The sequence below is a fragment of the Pseudophryne corroboree genome, chromosome 3 (assembly GCF_028390025.1).
Source record: "Pseudophryne corroboree isolate aPseCor3 chromosome 3, aPseCor3.hap2, whole genome shotgun sequence".
NCBI lineage: Eukaryota > Metazoa > Chordata > Amphibia > Anura > Myobatrachidae > Pseudophryne > Pseudophryne corroboree.
Window position 1 is genome coordinate 475165336 of NC_086446.1, and position 16996 is coordinate 475182331.

A 16996-nucleotide genomic window follows, 5' to 3' on the forward strand; every position below is an offset into this window, starting at 1 on the left:
GTGACGTAGGCGGGCCGGGGGCGTGTCGGAGGCGGGCCGGGGGCGTGTCGGAGGCGGGCCGGGGCGTGACTACGTGATCGTCCCGTGTAAGCCCCGCCCCCGCTGTGTAATGCCGCTATTACCGGCATTATACAGCAGGGGCGTGGCTATGATGACGCGATTCAACAAGAATCGCGTCATCGCCTGCCCGGACCGCCCACTTTACCACTTTACTCGCTAAGTGTGCGGCCGGGCAGGGGGGGACCCCTGTAATCAGGAGACTTGCCTGCTCTTCCAGGGTGCCGGGAGGGTCACCCGATTTTTGGGAGCCTCCCGGCCATTCCGGGAAAGTAGGCAAGTCTGGGTTAATAGCCCAACGCACAGTTAGACAGATCAGTCTGCAAAAAGCAACTGCAAAACTCACCAAGTTGCAACTCAGGGCGGGAAATCCCAGAGAGAATTTCTCCCTGGGAGAAAAAGGTTATAAAAGGCTGTCATGCAGGAGCAGCATGGTCTTTGCAGCCTGGTGTCTTTGCAGCCCAGAAGCACGTGTGTTAGCTAGCAGAAACGTGGTGGATTAGCTGGAAAGATGTAGCCCCAGTGAGGGCTCCCCACATGTTTAGGTGGGGAGAGATGCCAGCCACAGCAAGGCACCTGACAGAAGTAGACACTGCAGTGTGAGAGCAGCAGTACTCAGAATCCAGTGAGAGGGTGATGCAGTGAGAAGAATGTGCCACAGGTGTGTCTCATGAGAAGAGGTATCTGGGGAGTGGTCGGAAGCCACGCGGCGTGATTAGAAGCCCCCTATGGACAAGAGTCTTCGCTAGGACAGAGAGAGACGGTAACCTGGTATGTGTAGCACTACTGGTCACAGAATGCCCTGGTACGTAATGCTGTTCGCCATGTTTATGCCGCTGCGACTAAGTGATGCGCTGGAGGAGGTGCCCTGATATGTGATGATCTACTGTAACCGTTATGCTTTGTGCTGGAGGAAGTGCGTTAAGAAGTTATCCCTGCTTTGATGTTAAAATAAACTTTATGCTATTTTATGAGATGGCCTGGTGCCCAATTCTTTATGCGCTGCACCGACACCTGTAGTCCACACCCACAATGCACCTGTAATTAAACACCTGATTATTCAGGGGACCCTCTGGTATCTGTGCCTGAACCCATGACCAGCTGGGGCAGAGTAAGTGTGATGCACTATACACAGCGACTGCAGATTTTGCATACCTAGTACCAGTGGGGTTTTACAAGCGCACAACCCTTGTGCATGCCTGTGGTGGCTGGTCCTGGAGGAAGGACAAGCCACAGCATCAGAGCATGTCAGATTCTTTCTAAGCAGTGCACCAGTGGAGGAGGACTGGTGGGAGACGGGTGCACTACCTGACACTGCAGGCGCCATCCTTGGTGAGATTTTATTTGTCATGCTGCCCTGCGCTTCCCGAAAGCTGGATGAAGGGACACGGTGTAGGGGTGAGACTCAGGTGAGGGCATCTGGATTAAGGCTCCCTGAATGAAGGGACAGGATGTAGGCATGAGGGTGCCTGGATGAAGTGAAGAGGTGTAAGAATAAGTACCTGGATGAAGGGCAGGGTGTAGGGGTCAGGGTAACTGGAAGAAAGGGTGGTTGTAGGTGTGAGGGTGTCTGGATGAAGAGAGGGTGCAAGGATGAGGGTGACTAGAAGAAGGGACAGGTGTAGTGGTGAGAGTGCCTGGAAGAAGGTATGCGTGCCTTGATGAAGTGACAGGGTGTAAGGGTGAGGGTGCCTGGATGAAGGGACAGGGTGTAAGGCTTATGGTGCCTGGATAAAGTGACAGGGTGTAGGGGTGAGGGTGCCTGGAAGGGATGGGTGTAGTGGTGAGGGTGCCTTGATGAAGTGACAGGGTGTAGGGTTGAGGGCATACCTCCCAACTGTCCCGATTTTCGCAGGACAGTCACGTTTTTTGGGGACTGTTCCACCTGCGGGCCGCAGTGTCCCGCGGTGGGGGCAGTTGGGAGGCTCCTGCACGCGCTGCCCTGCTTAGCAGAGCAGCGGTGAATAGACGCTGTGCGCATGAGCACAGCGTCTATTCACTGGAGTCAGAGGGAGAAGGGGCATGCCCCCTCAGTGACGAAAATGGGGGCGTTGCTCGTGAAGCCACACCCCTTTTCTTAGGCCACGCGTGTGTCCCTCTTTCTACAAATGAAAAGTTGGGAGGTATGGTTGAGGGTGCCTGGAAGAAGGAACAGGGTGAAAGGCTGATGGTACCTGAATGAAGTGACAGGGTGTAGGGGGGAGGGTGTCTGGAAGAAGAGATGGGTGTTGTGGTGAGGGTGCCTGGAAGAAGGGACAGGGTGTTAGGCTGAGGGTGCCTGGATGAAGGGACAGGGTTTAGGCGTGAGGGTGCCTGGATGAAGGGATGGGTGTAAGGATGAGGGTGTCTGGATGAAGGGATTGGGTGTGGGGGTGAAGGTTCCTGGATGAGGGGATCAGGAGTAGGGGTGAGGGTGCCTGAATGAGGAAAAGGAGTGTAGCGGTGAGAGTATCTAAATCTAAATAAGTGACATTATAAAGCTCCTATAGATCACCCTAGTAGGTGCCATAGGCTGTGCTTAGCTGTGTGCAGTAGTTTGAGACCATCATGTGAGGAGTCCATGGATGAAGGGCTTTGGGGCTGGAAGAATACCTTTAATACTTTAATAACCTTTAATCACTCTGCTAGCGTAAGCTGCCCTTTGCAAGAATTTAGAAATTCCTTTCCCAGGAACTGATGATGGCTGTGGGGGTGGATTGGGGCACCTGAAGTTGCTCCGCTGCTTCGGGGTCATCCACATTCCAAGTGGAGCAGTATAAGAAACAACTTTGGTGCGTAGTTTAGTGTGACATGGGATGGGGCTTCTGACAGATATAGGGTTGGGCTTCCTCGGAAGCCTTCCAATGTATCTGAGGGTGAGGCCTCTGACTGGTCCTAACTGGGCAGGGGTGAAAGGGTAATGCTATTTTGGCTGGCTGGGAGAGGAGTAAGCTAGTCTGCTGCTGGTGACAGAAAAAAAAATCCTGTCAACACTGGCCGCACTGCAGTGGATCCTGTGGGCCTATTTTCTCTGGGGGCCTGGAGCTGCAGCTCCATCCGCCCCATTTTTAATCTGTCCCTGACTGTAGCACACTTTCCTGATGAGAGGCATGGGAAGTTTGACACTGCACCACTAGTTGTCTGGTTGGAATTATATCATTCTGGTGTATGGCCAGCAAGTGTTGGCAACTGTTCCTATTTTCCAGTGAAATATTTTAAAGTTTTGCCAATAAAACTTTCCTTGGGAAAAAAATTTCCTTATTTTCACTAATAATAGAAGAACAGTGTCATCGTTTTTCTCTTGCGTTATAGATGCAAGTCTGATTGTGGGGTTGATTTAGGGCCTAATTCAGGCCTAATCGCAACAGCAAAATTGTTCTCTAATGGGAAAAAACCATGTGCACTGCAGGTGGGGCAGATATAACGTGCAGAGAGAGTTAGGTTTGGGTGGGTTATTTTGTTTCTGCATACCTCCCAACTGTCCCGATTTTCGCGGGACAGTCCCGTTTTTTTGGGACTGTCCCGCTGTCCCACCCGTGGGCCGCAGTGTCCCGCGGTGTGGAAGGGGAAGTTGGGAGGCTTCTGTCATCGCTGCTCTGCTTAGCAGAGCAGCTGTGAATAGACGCTGTGCGCATGCGCACAGCGTCTATTCAGTGAAGACAGGGAGAGGGGGCATGCCAGCGGCTCACAGAGCGCTGGTCATGCCCCCTTTAGTGATGAAAAACGGGGGCATGACTCGCGATCGCGGCAGTGCCGCGAGACCACGCCCCCTTTTGGTTAGGCCACGCCACCTTTTCGGGCGCGCAGGAGTCCCTCTTTGAGCCCACAGAATGTTGGGAGGTATGTTTCTGTGCAGGGTAAATACTGGCTGCTTTATTTTTACACTCCAATTAGATTTCAGTTTGAACACACCCCACCCAAATCTAAGTCTCATGTTATATCTGCCTCCGCCCCGCCCCCGCCCCTTGCAGTGCACATGGGGGGTCATTCCGAGTTGTTCGCTCGGTAAAAATCTTCGCATCGCAGCGATTTTCCGCTTAATGCGCATGCGCAATGTCCGCACTGCAACTGCGCCAAGTAAATTTGCTATGCAGTTAGGAATTTTACTCACGGCTTTTTCTTCGTTCTGGCGATCGTAATGTGATTGACAGGAAATGGGTGTTACTGGGCGGAAACAGGCCGTTTTATGGGCGTGTGGGAAAAAACGCTACAGTTTCCGGAAAAAACGCAGGAGTGGCCGGAGAAACGGAGGAGTGTCTGGGCGAACGCTGGGTGTGTTTGTGACGTCAAACCAGGAACGACAAGCAGTGAAATGATCGCAGATGCCGAGTAAGTCTGGAGCTACTCAGAAACTGCTACGAGGTGTGTAATCGCAATATTGCGAATACATCGTTCGCAATTTTAAGATGCTAAGATTCACTCCCAGTAGGCGGCGGCTTAGCATGAGCAAATCTGCTAAAATCCGCTTGCGAGCGAACAACTCGGAATGACCCCCATGGTTTTGCCCATTAGAGAACAATTGTGCTGCTGCGATCAGGTCTGAATTAGGTCCTTAGTCATATGCAGATTGTGCCCTGGTGCAGAATATGCAACCATGTAAATTATGTTGTACCGCAAGGGATAGAAATGTAAGGTTTTGTTTCTTTTTGCATGTAGGGACAATACAGGCTATTGCATGGACACATTGGTCTGCTCTATTTTTAAACTGCATGTGCCCTTTAAATAAAGTATCCCATTTTACATTGGGTGAAGTATGAACAGCCGACCTTCAGAATGTCGTCAGGTTTTGATGTCGAGAGTCAGAATGTTGACATAGACAATGTCGACATGCTCAAAATGTCAGTATTTAACTTGTCAACACCAGACTGTTGACATACAGTTTTTTGTTGTTGCATATTTTAACCTAATCCTTACCCTAACACCTAAACATAACCCTACAAATAACACAAAATGTACTGTTGACAGTCTGGTGTTGATATTTTGTCAACATTATGAATATGTTGACATTTGCAAATGTAGACTTTTTTCTTGTCAACCTTATATCAATGTCAACATTCTGGTGTCAACATTCTAACGGAATACCTTTTATATTTGCCCTGTAGCAAAAAAATTTAATTTCCAGGAACACATGTTGTGTCCAGCAGCTAGAATGCGTCTTGACTGTAAATAAGTCTTTATCTCTTGTACTCAGGAGTGTATACAATGTAGAAAACATTATAGCCAGCTTCAGTGAGCTGACAATAAGAACTGAATTATTTCATAGAAAGATCAGAAACATATTAAAGGAAGTGAGACAGAATGATGGGATGGACATATAAATAATCCAGCTATATCTTTCATGGAAGGAGTACAATTGCAAGATGAGGGGGGAGTTGGTGAGGGGAGCCGGGTGGGTGGTGTTGTGGGTCATTAAAAGAGGTTAACTAGAATTGGTGCACTTGCTACCTCCCCTCTCTTCTCCATTCATGACTCCCCCCCGATAGTTGCCCCTCATTAGCATGAGGCTGGGAAGGACAGAAGACAGGATCTCTCACAGCTCTCCACTGTTCCTATCTACTAGAATGATATCAGGGGCTGTGTGCACTCTCGTTCTCTTCATCGCCGTTGCCAGAATCACTGCTGCAAAAAAAAGTGAGTGGCGACTGTTTACAGGATTTATATTTTTTTACTTTTAATCCATCAATTTCCACAAGATTGGGCAATCCAAGTAGCACATCTATGAATGCATGCAGAAGCACGCTGAGTGTTTGTGTAGGAGAGGATTGTGCGACAGGTGTTGTGGAACTAGTAGTGGCATCCTGGGGGTCATTCAGATCTGATCGCTGGGCTGCGATTTTTGCTGTCCTGCGTTCAGATAGTCGCCGCATACAGTTGGAGTGTATATTCACTGTGCAAGTGTGCGATGCTATGTGGAAAAATTCAGTGTGTGCAGCCCAGTACTTACTCCCCCAGTGCGATCACATCAGGCTGATCTGATCGGGGCCTGAACTGACGTCAGACACCCTCCCTGAAAACGCTTGGACATGCATGCGTTTTTCCGAACACTCCCAGTAAACTGTCAGTTACCACCCGCAAACGGCTTCCTCCTGTCATTCACCTTGCGAACACCTGCGCGAACGAATTTTACGCACCATCCTGTCGCTGACCAGCGATGCCCTTTGTTGTTGTCCAACGCGCAAGCGCATTGCGGTGCATACGCATGCGCATTTAGTATCTGATTTTTAACTCCAGTGATTATTAACTCCAGTACTCAAGTACTCCCAATTGGTCATGCTTTGTGAATTTCTTTTATAATGCGGAGGTCAGTTTACTGTATCTATTTTGCTAAGCCAGTAATTGTCCAACCAGTTTCCTTGGACAGAAAATACAGAAAACATGACCTGTTGGAGGTACTTGAGAACCACAGCTTTACTGCTTACAGTAAGTAAGTGGTTTGTGGCTTGCCAGTTGTTGGGGAACTGCAAGTACCATAATGCAGTGCCAATCCATATGCTAACCAAATAATTTTTGTGCAAAAATCTGCTGATGTTTTTAGCATGGTAATAAACCAATTTCTCTTACGTCCTAGAGGATGCTGTGGACTCCGTAAGGACCATGGGGATAGACGGGCTCCGCAGGAGACATGGGCACTTTAAGAAAGACTTTAGGTCTGGGTGTGCACCGGCTCCTCCCTCGATGCCCCTCCTCCAGACCTCAGTTTGATACTGTGCCCAGAGGAGACTGGGTGCATTACAGGGAGCTCTCCTGAGTTTCCTGTCAGAAAGTATTTTAGTTAGGTTTTTTATTTTCAGGGAGCCTGCTGGCAACAGACTCCCTGCATCGAGGGACTGAGGAGAGAGAAGCAGACCTACTTCTGTGAGTTTCAAGGCTCTGCTTCTTAGGCTACTGGACACCATTAGCTCCAGAGGGAGTCGGAACACAGGTCTCACCCTGGAGTTCGTCCCGGTGCCGCGCCGCTGTCCTCCTCACAGAGCCGAAAGATAGAAGCCGGGTGAGTATGAGAAGAAAAGAAGACTTCAGAGGCGGCAGAAGACTTCATGATCGTCACTGAGGTAACGCACAGCAGTAACGCTGTGCGCCATTGCTCCCATACACCTCACACACGGCAGTCACTGTAAGGGTGCAGGGCGCATGGGAGGCACCCCAGGCAGCATATGAACCTCTCTTTGGCAAAAATATATATGTATACAGCTGGCCACTGTATATATATATAAGAGCCCCCGCCAATTTTTAGTGTATTTGAGCGGGACAGAAGCCCGCCGCCGAGGGGGCGGGGCTTCTCCCTCAGCACTCACCAGCGCCATTTTCTCCACAGCACAGCTGAGAGGAAGCTCCCGGACTCTCCCCTGCTTATACACAGTGAAAGAGGGTTTTAAAGAAGAGGGGGGGGGGGGCACATAATTAGGCGCATATATACATATATACACAGCGCTACCGGGTAAACATATATTAATTGTGTTTTTTCCCGGGTTATATAGCGCTGGGGTGTGTGCTGGCATACTCTCTCTCTGTCTCTCCAATGGTGTGTCGGTACGCGTGTGTCGTCATGTCTGAGGTAGAAGGCTCTCCTAGAGAGGACGGTGAGCAAATGAATGTGGTGTCTCCGTCGACAACACCAACACCTGACTGGATGGATATGTGGAATGTTTTAAGTGCTAATGTAAATTTATTGCACAAAAGATTAGAGGTACAGCCAGGGAGTCAACCCATGTCTGTCCCTATGTCACAGGCGCCTTCAGGGTCTCAAAAGCGCCCATTTCCCAAATAATAGACACAGATACCGACACAGATTCTGACTCCAGTGTCGACTACGATGATGCAAAATTACAGCCAAAATTGGCTAAATGTATTCGATATATGATTATTGCAATAAAATATGTTTTGCATATCACAGAGGAACCCCCTGTCCCTGACACGAGGGTACACATGTATAAGGGAAAGAAACCTGAGGTAACCTTTCCCCCCTCACATGAGTTGAACGAATTATGTGAAGAAGCTTGGGAAACTCCAGACGAAAAACTGCAGATTCCCAAAAGGATTCTTATGGCGTATCCTTTCCCGCCAACCGACAGGATACGGTGGGAATCCACCCCTAGGGTGGACAAAGCATTGACACGCTTATCCAAAAAGGTAGCGCTGCCATCCCAAGATGCGGCTACCCTCAGGGATCCTGCTGACCGCAAGCAGGAGGTTACCTTGAAGTCCATTTGCACGCATTTTGGTACCTTACTCAGACCGGCAATTGCGTCGGCCTGGGTTTGTAGTGCGGTAGCAGCATGGACAGATACCTTATCAGCGGAAATTGAGACCCTAGATAAGGATACCATTTTATTGACCCTAGGGCATATAAAAGATGCTGTCTTATATATGAGAGATGCTCAAAGACGCTATGTCGATTTCTGTTAGACGAGTCCTATGTACCCGGCAATGGACAGGTGATGCCGACTCAAAGAGGCATATGGAATTTTTACCTTACAGGGGTGAGGAATTTTTGGGGAAGGTCTCTCGGACCTGGTCTCCACAGCTACAGCTGGTAAATCTAATTTTTTGCCTTATATTCCCTCACAGCCGAAGAAAGCACCACATTACCAAATGCAGTCCTTTCGATCACAAAGAAACAAGAAAGTACGAGGTGCGTCCTTTCTTGCCAGAGGTAAGGGCAGAGGGAAAAAGCTGCACAACACAGCTAGTTCCCAGGAACAGAAGTCCTCCCCGGCCTCTGCAAAATCCACCGCATGACGCTGGGGCTCCGTTAAAGGAGTCCGCCCCAGTGGGGGCACGTCTTCGAGTTTTCAGCCACATCTGGGTTCACTTGCAGGTGGATCCCTGGGCAATAAAAATTGTTGCTCAGGGTTACAAGCTGGAATTCGAAGAGGTGCCTCCTCGCCGGTTTTTCAAATCGGCCCTGCCAGCTTCTCCCCAGGAAGGGGAGATAGTGTTAAATGCAATTCACAAATTGTATCTTCAACAGGTGGTGGTCAAGGTTCCCCTGCTTTAACAAGGAGGGGGATATTACTCAACCCTGTTTGTAGTCCCGAAACCGGACGGTTCGGTCAGACCCATATCAAATTTTACAATTCCTGAAACTATAATTGAAAAGGTTCAAGTTCAAGATGGAATCGCTAAGAGCGGTCATCGCCAGCCTGGAAGGGGGGGGGGGATTTATGGTATCTCTGGACATAAAGGATGCATACCTAAATGTTCCCATTTATCCACCTCATCAGGCATACCTGAGATTTGCGGTACAGGATTGTCATTACCAATTTCAGACGTTGCCGTTTGGGCTTTCCACGGCCCCGAGGATTTTCACCAAGGCAATGGCGAAAATGATGGTCCTCCTGCGCAAGCAAGGTGTCACAATTATCCCGTACTTGGACGATCTCCTCATAAAAGCGAGATCAAGAGAGCAGTTACTTTCACTGAAGGTGTTATAGCAACACGGCTGGATTCTCAATATCCCGAACTCGCAGTTGGTTCCTACGACTTGTCTGACTTTCTTGGGCATGATTCTGGATACAGACCAGAAAAGGGTTTATCTTCCGATAGAAAAAGCTCAGGAACTCATGACTCTAGTCAGGAACCTATTGAAACCAAAACAGGTGTCAGTGCATCACTGCACTCGAGTCCGGGGAAAGATGGTGGCATCATACGAGGCCATTCCATACGGCAGACTCCATGCGAGGACTTTCCAGTGGGACCTACTGGACAAGTGGTCTGGGTCACATCTACAGATTCATCAGTTGATCTCCCTGTTCCCCAGGGCCAGGGTATCTCTCCTGTGGTGGCTGCAGAGTGCTCACCTTCTAGAAGGCCGTAGGTTCGGCATTCAGGACTGGATCCTGGTGACCACGGACCTGAGCCTCCGAGGTTGGGGAGCAGTCACACAGGGAAGAAACTTCCAAGGTCTTTGGTCAAGTCAAGAGACTTGTCTTCACATCAACATCCTGGAACTGAGGGCCATATACAACGCCCTACGTTACGCCCTACTTACTGCGCGACCAACCAGTTCTGATCCAGTCAGACAACATCACCGCAGTGGCTCATGTAAACCGCCAAGGCGGCGCAAGGAGCAGAGTGGCAATGGTGGAAGCCACCAGAATTCTTTGCTGGGCGGAAATTTATGTAAGCGCACTGGCAGCAGTGTTCATATCGGGAGTGGACAACCGGGAAGCAGACTTCTTCAGCAGACAAGACCTGCATCCAGGAGAGTGGGGACTTCATCCGGAAGTCTTCGCACGGATTGCAAGTCAGTGGGGTCTACCCCAGATAGACATGATGACGTCCCGCCTCAACAAAAAGCTACAGAGATATTGCGCCAGATCAAAATATCCTCAGGCGGTAGCTGTAGACGCCCTAGTGACACTGTGGGTGTCCAGTCGGTCTATGTATTTCCTCCTCTTCCTCTCATACCCAAGGTGTTGAAAATAATAAGAAAGAGAGGAGTGAGAACAATTCTCATTGTTCCAGATTGGCCACGAAGGACCTGGTATCCGGATCTACAGGAAATGCTCACAGAAGATCCGTGGTCTCTTCCTCTAAGACAAGACCTGTTGCAACAGGGGCCCTGTCTGTTCCAAGACTTAGCACGGCTGCGTTTGGTGGCATGGCGGTTGAACGCCGGATCCTAGCGGAAAAAGGCATTCCGGATGAGGTCATTCCTACGCTGATAAGGGCTAGGAAGGACGTGACTTCTAAACATTATCACCGTATGTAGCGAAAATATGTTTCTTGGTGTGAGGCCAGGAATGCTCCTACGGAAGAATTCCATCTGGACCGTTTCCTTCATTTCCTACAAACTGGAGTGAATTTGGGCCTAAAATTAGGCTCCATTAAGGTTCAGATTTCGGTCTTATCCATTTTCTTTCATAAAGAATTGGCTTCTCTCCAGAAGTACAGACTTTTGTGAAGGGTACCTCCGGTGGCGCCTTGGGACCTTAACGTGGTGTTGAGTTTCCTTAAGTCGCATTGGTTTGAACCACTTAAACCATGGAGTTAAAATATCTCACTTGGAAGGTGGTCATGTTATTAACCTTGGCTTCGGCTAGGTGAGTGTCGGAATTGGCGGCTTTGTCTCATAAAAGCCCCTATCTGGTTTTTCCATATGGATAGACCGGAATTGCGGACTCGTCCTCAATTCTTGCCTATGGTGGTGTCATCTTTTCATATGAACAAACCTATTGTGGTGCCTGTGGCTACACGTGACTTGGAGGATTCCGAGTCCCTTGATGGGGTCAGGGCTTTGAAAATTTACATGGCCAGAATGGCTAGAGTCAGAAAAACAGAAGCACTGTTTGTCCTGTATGTAGCCAACAAGGTTGGTGCCCTGCTTCAAAGCAGACTATTGCTCGCTGGATCTGTAACACGATTCAGCAGGCACATTCTACGGCAGGATTGCCATTACCAAAATCGGTCAAGGCCCATTCCACTAGGAAGGTGGGCTCGTCTTGGACGGCTGCCCGAGGGGTCTCGGCACTACAGCTGGGCCGAGCTGCTACTTGATCGGGTTCAAACACCTTTGCAAAGTTCTATAAGTTTGAAACCCTGGCTGAGGAGGACCTCCTGTTTGCTCAATCGGTGCTGCAGAGTCATCCGCACTTTCCCGCCCGTTTGGGAGCTTTGGTATAATCCCCATGGTCCTTACGGAGTCCCCAGCATCCTCTAGGAGGTAAGAGAAAATAAGATTTTAAACCTACCGGTAAATCTTTTTCTCGTAGTCCGTAGAGGATGCTGGGCGCCCGTCCCAAGTGCGGACTAATTCTGCAAGACTTGTATATAGTTTTGCTTACATAAGGGTTATGTAATAGTTTTCATCGGTCTTGGACTGATGCTATGTTGTTTTCATACTGATAACTGGTTAGTATATCACAAGTTATACGGTGTGATTGGTGTGGCTGGTACGAATCTTGCCCTTGGATTAACAAAAATCCTTTCCTCTTACTGTCCGTCTCCTCTGGGCACCGCTTCTCTAACTGAGGTCTGGAGGAAGGGCATAGAGGGAGGAGCCAGTGCTCACCCAGACCTAAAGTCTTTCTTAAAGTGCCCATGTCTCCTACGGAGCCCGTCTATCTCCATGGTCCTTACGGAGTCCCCAGCATCCTCTACGGACTACGAGAAAAAGATTTACTGGCAGGTTTAAAATCTTATTTTTTGAATTTCAGTTATCTGTATGTATCATGGTGAATTGTGTGATTTTATAGCACAATAACATTCCACACAGGTGGAAAGTAAGGGGGGGGGGGGGGGGGGGCAACAGGTTTATTATCTGTAATATGTATTCAGGTCTTGATATGCCACATAAAGGTTTTTCTGTTCTCTCTACCTCTGTGAGCTCTAGTCCGTGAAAGCGTGTACCCAAAAGGAGGAATAATAAATACAGTACTGTGCAATTGTTCTTGAAAGAAAACTTGTTCAATCTTTTCCTAAAACGTAAAAATTATTGAAAGGGAACCTTGTACTACCTTTTTACCGGAGGCATATTGTTATTAATACCCCTTTCAGACATAAAACAAAAACCTGGGTTTCTCTAACGTCCTAGTGGATGCTGGGGACTCATGGGGAATAGACGGGCTCCGCAGGAGACAGGGCACTTTAAGAAAGAATTTGGATACTGGTGTGCTCTGGCTCCTCCCTCTATGTCCCTCCTCCAGACCTCAGTTTGGATCTGTGCCCGGACGAGCTGGGTGCTACTTAGTGAGCTCTCCTGAGCTTGCTATAAGAAAGTATTTTGTTAGGTTTTTTATTTTCAGGGAGCTCTGCTGGTAACAGACTCCCTGCATCGTGGGACTGAGGGGAGAGAAGCAGCCCTACTCTCTGAAGATAGGTCCTGCTTCTTAGGCTACTGGACACCATTAGCTCCAGATGGATCGTACACAGGATCTCACCCTTTGTCGTCCGATCCCGGAGCCGCGCCGCCGTCCCCCTCGCAGAGCCGGAAGACAGAAGCCGGGTGAAAGAAGCAAGAAGACTTCGAAATCGGCGGCAGAAGACTCCAGTCTTCATATGAGGTAGCGCACAGCACTGCAGCTGTGCGCCATTGCTCCCACACTACACCCACATACTCCGGTCACTGTAAGGGTGCAGGGCGCAGGGGGGGGGGGGCGCCCTGGGCAGCAATTAGAGACCTCTTTGGCAAAAGTTTGCATAATATACAGTTGGGCACTGTATATATGTATGAGCCCCTGCCAAAATTGTACATGAAAGCGGGACAGAAGCCCGCCGTCGAGGGGGCAGGGCTTCTTCCTCAGCACTCACCAGCGCCATGTTTTTTCTCCACAGCACCACTGAGAGGAAGCTCCCCAGTCTCTCCCCTGCAGTTACACGGTAGAAGAGGGTAAAAAGAGAGGGGGGGCACATAATTAGGTGCAAAAATCTATATAAACAGCAGCTACTGGGTTAACATTAAGTTACTGTGTTATTCCTGGGTTAATAGCGCTGGGGTGTGTGCTGGCATACTCTCTCTCTGTCTCTCCAAAGGGCCTTATGGGGGAATTGTCTTCAAATAGAGCATCCCCTGTGTGTGTGGTGTGTCGGTACGTGTGTGTCGAGATGTCTGAGGTAAAAGGCTCCCCTAAGGAGGAGATGGAGCAAATATGTGTGTGAGAGGGTGTCTCCGTCGACAACGCCGACACCTGTTTGGATATGTGTAATTAAATGCTAAGGGGAATTTATTGCACAAAAGATTAGAGAACAGACAGGAAATCTACCCATGTCTGTCCCTATGTCGCAGAGACCTTTAGAGTCTCTCAATGCTCACTATCCAAAATAATAGACACTGATATCGACACGGAGTTTGACTCCAGTGTCGACTACGATAATGCAAAGTTACAGCCAAAATGGCAGAAAAGTATTCAATATATGATTATTGTAATAAAAGATGATTTGCATATCACTGATGACTCATCTGTCCCTGACACAAGGGTACACATGTTTAAGGGGAAGAAAGCTGAGGTAAATTTCCCTCCTCTCATGATGAAAAAGAGCGGGAATCTCCAGACAAGAGACTGCAGTTTCCCACAAAGAATTCGCAGGCAGTATCCTTTCCACACTAGGGCCAGGATATGATGGGAATCTTCCCCTAGGGTGTCACGTTTGCCCAAAAGGTAGCCCTGACGTAACAGCTATTCTCAGGGATCCTGCAGATAGCGTGCACATTCTGGTACACTCATACTTACCTACTCTCCCGGAAGCTGCGGGAGGCTCCCGTTTTTTGGGGTAGCCCCCCGCACCCCCCGGAAGAGTGGACAGGTCTCCCGCATCCTGCTCGCATCTTAGTGATGCGAGCAGGATGGAGATAACCTCGCGGGTCCGTCGGGTGGAGAAGGGGTTAAAATGACGCAAATCGCATCATTGTAGCCCCGCCCCCTTCCCGAGGACCCGCGAATCGCGGCATTTCCCGATGTGGGGGCGGGGCTTAGTGATGTCACAGTCCGCCCCCGCCCCCCGAAGACACCTGCTGCGTCTCCTCTCCGGGCTTCTCCCGGAGAGGAGACTTACAATGTAGGTAAGTATGGGTACAATGGTGAAAAACACAAAGAAGCGCTGTCATTGAAAGTATTATACAGTTTATTAAAAAAAAATATATATATATATATATAATAATCACAAGTTGGTGAATAAAACCTGGTATACTGTAATTTGATAACACAGCATATATAATATAGCAAGCATCAATAATTATCAGTAGCAGCAAATGATGGACATATTAACAAATTCCCCTAAAACGATATAACCACCTGTGCTTCAGATGGTAATATAGCACTTGTAATTATAAAAGGCTCCTTGCTGGGAGCTCCACATGTGGGTTAATTAGACGTATAGGCTCATAAGATGATTTTATGGATTTAAAAGTCCATCCGTGGTGTGAATATAAACAGTTCACATTTGTTTTGTACACTTTATAATATCTGCTCCCAATACTTATTCCGTATTTTGGAAAAGTATGGGTACACTACTCAGACCGGCGATTGTGTCGGCATGGGTTTATAGCGCTGTGGCAGCGTGGACAGGTACCTTATCAGCAGAGATTGAGACCCTAGTATGCATATAGATATATATATGTATATATAGAGATATATATATATTAAAGTTGCTGTCTTAAGAGATATGAATGTATAAAACATGCCCACATGAGTATACTGGGTCCTAGAGTCAAAGCTATGTCGATTTCTGCTTGACGTGTCCTGTAGATTATGCAATGGACAGATGATGCCAACTTAAGAGGCATTTGGAAGGCTGAGGATTGTGTGGAGAAGGGTTCTCGGACCTGGTCTCCACAGCTATAGCTGGAAATTCTGATATTTTGCCTTATATTCCTGCACAGCCTAGGAAAGCACGACATTATCAAATGCAGCCTTTCGAATAAAGAAACAAGAAAGTCCGAGGTGCGTCCTTTCTTGCCAGAGGCGGGGGCAGAGGAAAGAAGCTGCACAACACAGCTAGTTCCCAGGAACAGAAGTCCTCCCCGGCCTCTACAAAAATCCACCGAATGTCGCTGGGGCTCCACAGGCGGAGCTAGGCCCGGTGGGGGCACGCCTTCGTAAGTTCAGCCACAAGTGGGTTCACTCCCTGTTAGATCCCTGGGCAATAGATATTGTGTCTCAGGGATACAAGCTGGACTTTGAGAAGATGCCCCCTCACCGACGGCTCTGCCGGCTTCCCCCCACGAGAGGGAAACAGTGCTAACTGCAATTCACAAATTGTATCTTCAACAGGTGGTGGTCAAGGTTCCCCTCCTTCAACAAGGAGGGGGTTATTATTCGACCATGTTGTAGTCCCGAAACCAGAAGGTTCGGTCAGACCCATATTGAATTTAAAATCCCTGAACATATACCTGAAAAGGTTCAAGTTCAAGATGGAATCGCTAAGAGCGGTCATTGCAAGCCTGAAAGGGGGAGATTTTATGGTGACTCGGGACAATAAGGATCTATACCTTCATGTCCCCATTTATCCACCTCATCAGGCGTACCTCAGAATTGCGGTACGGGATTGTCATTACCAATTTCAGATGTTGCCGTTTGGTCTCTCCACGGCCTTGAGAATATTCACCAAGGTAATGGCGGAAATGATGGTGCTCCTGCGGAAGCAAGGTGTCACTATTATCACGTACTTGGACGATCTCCTCATAACAGCGAGATCAAGAGAGCAGTTGTTGAACAGCGTATCACTTTCTCTGGAAGTGTAACATCAACACGGCTGGATTGTATATATTCCAAAGTCGCAGTTGGTTCCTACAGCTCATCTGCCTCTCCTAGGCATGATCCTAGACACAGACCAGAAAAGGGTTTATCTCCCGATAGAGAGAGCTCAGCAGCTCGTGACACTGGTCAGGAATCTATTAAAACCAAAACAGGTGTCAGCGCATCACTGCACTCGAGTCCTGGGAAGGAGGGTGGCATCATACGAGGCCATTCCCTTCGGCAGGTTCCATGCGAGGACCTTCCAATGGGACTTACTGGACAAGTGGTCCGGATCACATCTTCAGATGCATCGGTTAATCACCCTATCCCCCAGGGCCAGGGTGTCTCTCCTGTGGTGGCTGCAAAGTGCTCACCTTCTCGAAGGTCGCAGATTCGGCATTCAGGACTCCTGGTGACCACGGATGCAAGCCTCCGAGGGTGGGGGGCAGTCACACAGGGAAGAAATTTCCAAGGGCTGTGGTCAAGGCAGGAAACTTGCCTTCACATCAATATCCTGGAACTAAGGGCCATATACAATGCCCTAAGTCAAGCGGAGACCCTGCTTCGCGACCAACCGGTTCTGATTCAGTCAGACAATATCACCGCAGTGGCTCATGTAAACCGCCAAGGCGGCACAAGGAGCAGGGTGGCGATTGTAGAAGCCACCAGAATTCTTTGCTGGGCGGAGAATCACGTAAGCGCACTGTCAGCAGTGTTCATTCCGGGAGTGGACAACTGGGAAGCAGACTTCCTCAGCAGGCACGACCTCCACCCGGGAGAGTGGG

General features: G+C 48.9%; 1 protein-coding gene across 2 annotated transcripts in view; it reads left to right on the forward strand.

Moving 5' to 3' along the window:
* Positions 1-5543: 5543 nt before the first annotated feature.
* C3H17orf58 (chromosome 3 C17orf58 homolog) overlaps positions 5544-16996 on the forward strand; it is a 100997-nt gene continuing 89544 nt past the window's right edge. For both annotated transcript variants that reach the window (XM_063963625.1, XM_063963626.1), the window contains exon 1: positions 5544-5667. In XM_063963625.1, coding sequence (XP_063819695.1) covers positions 5598-5667 — 70 coding nt within the window. In that variant the 5' untranslated portion in view covers positions 5544-5597. The remainder of the gene's footprint in view (positions 5668-16996) is intronic.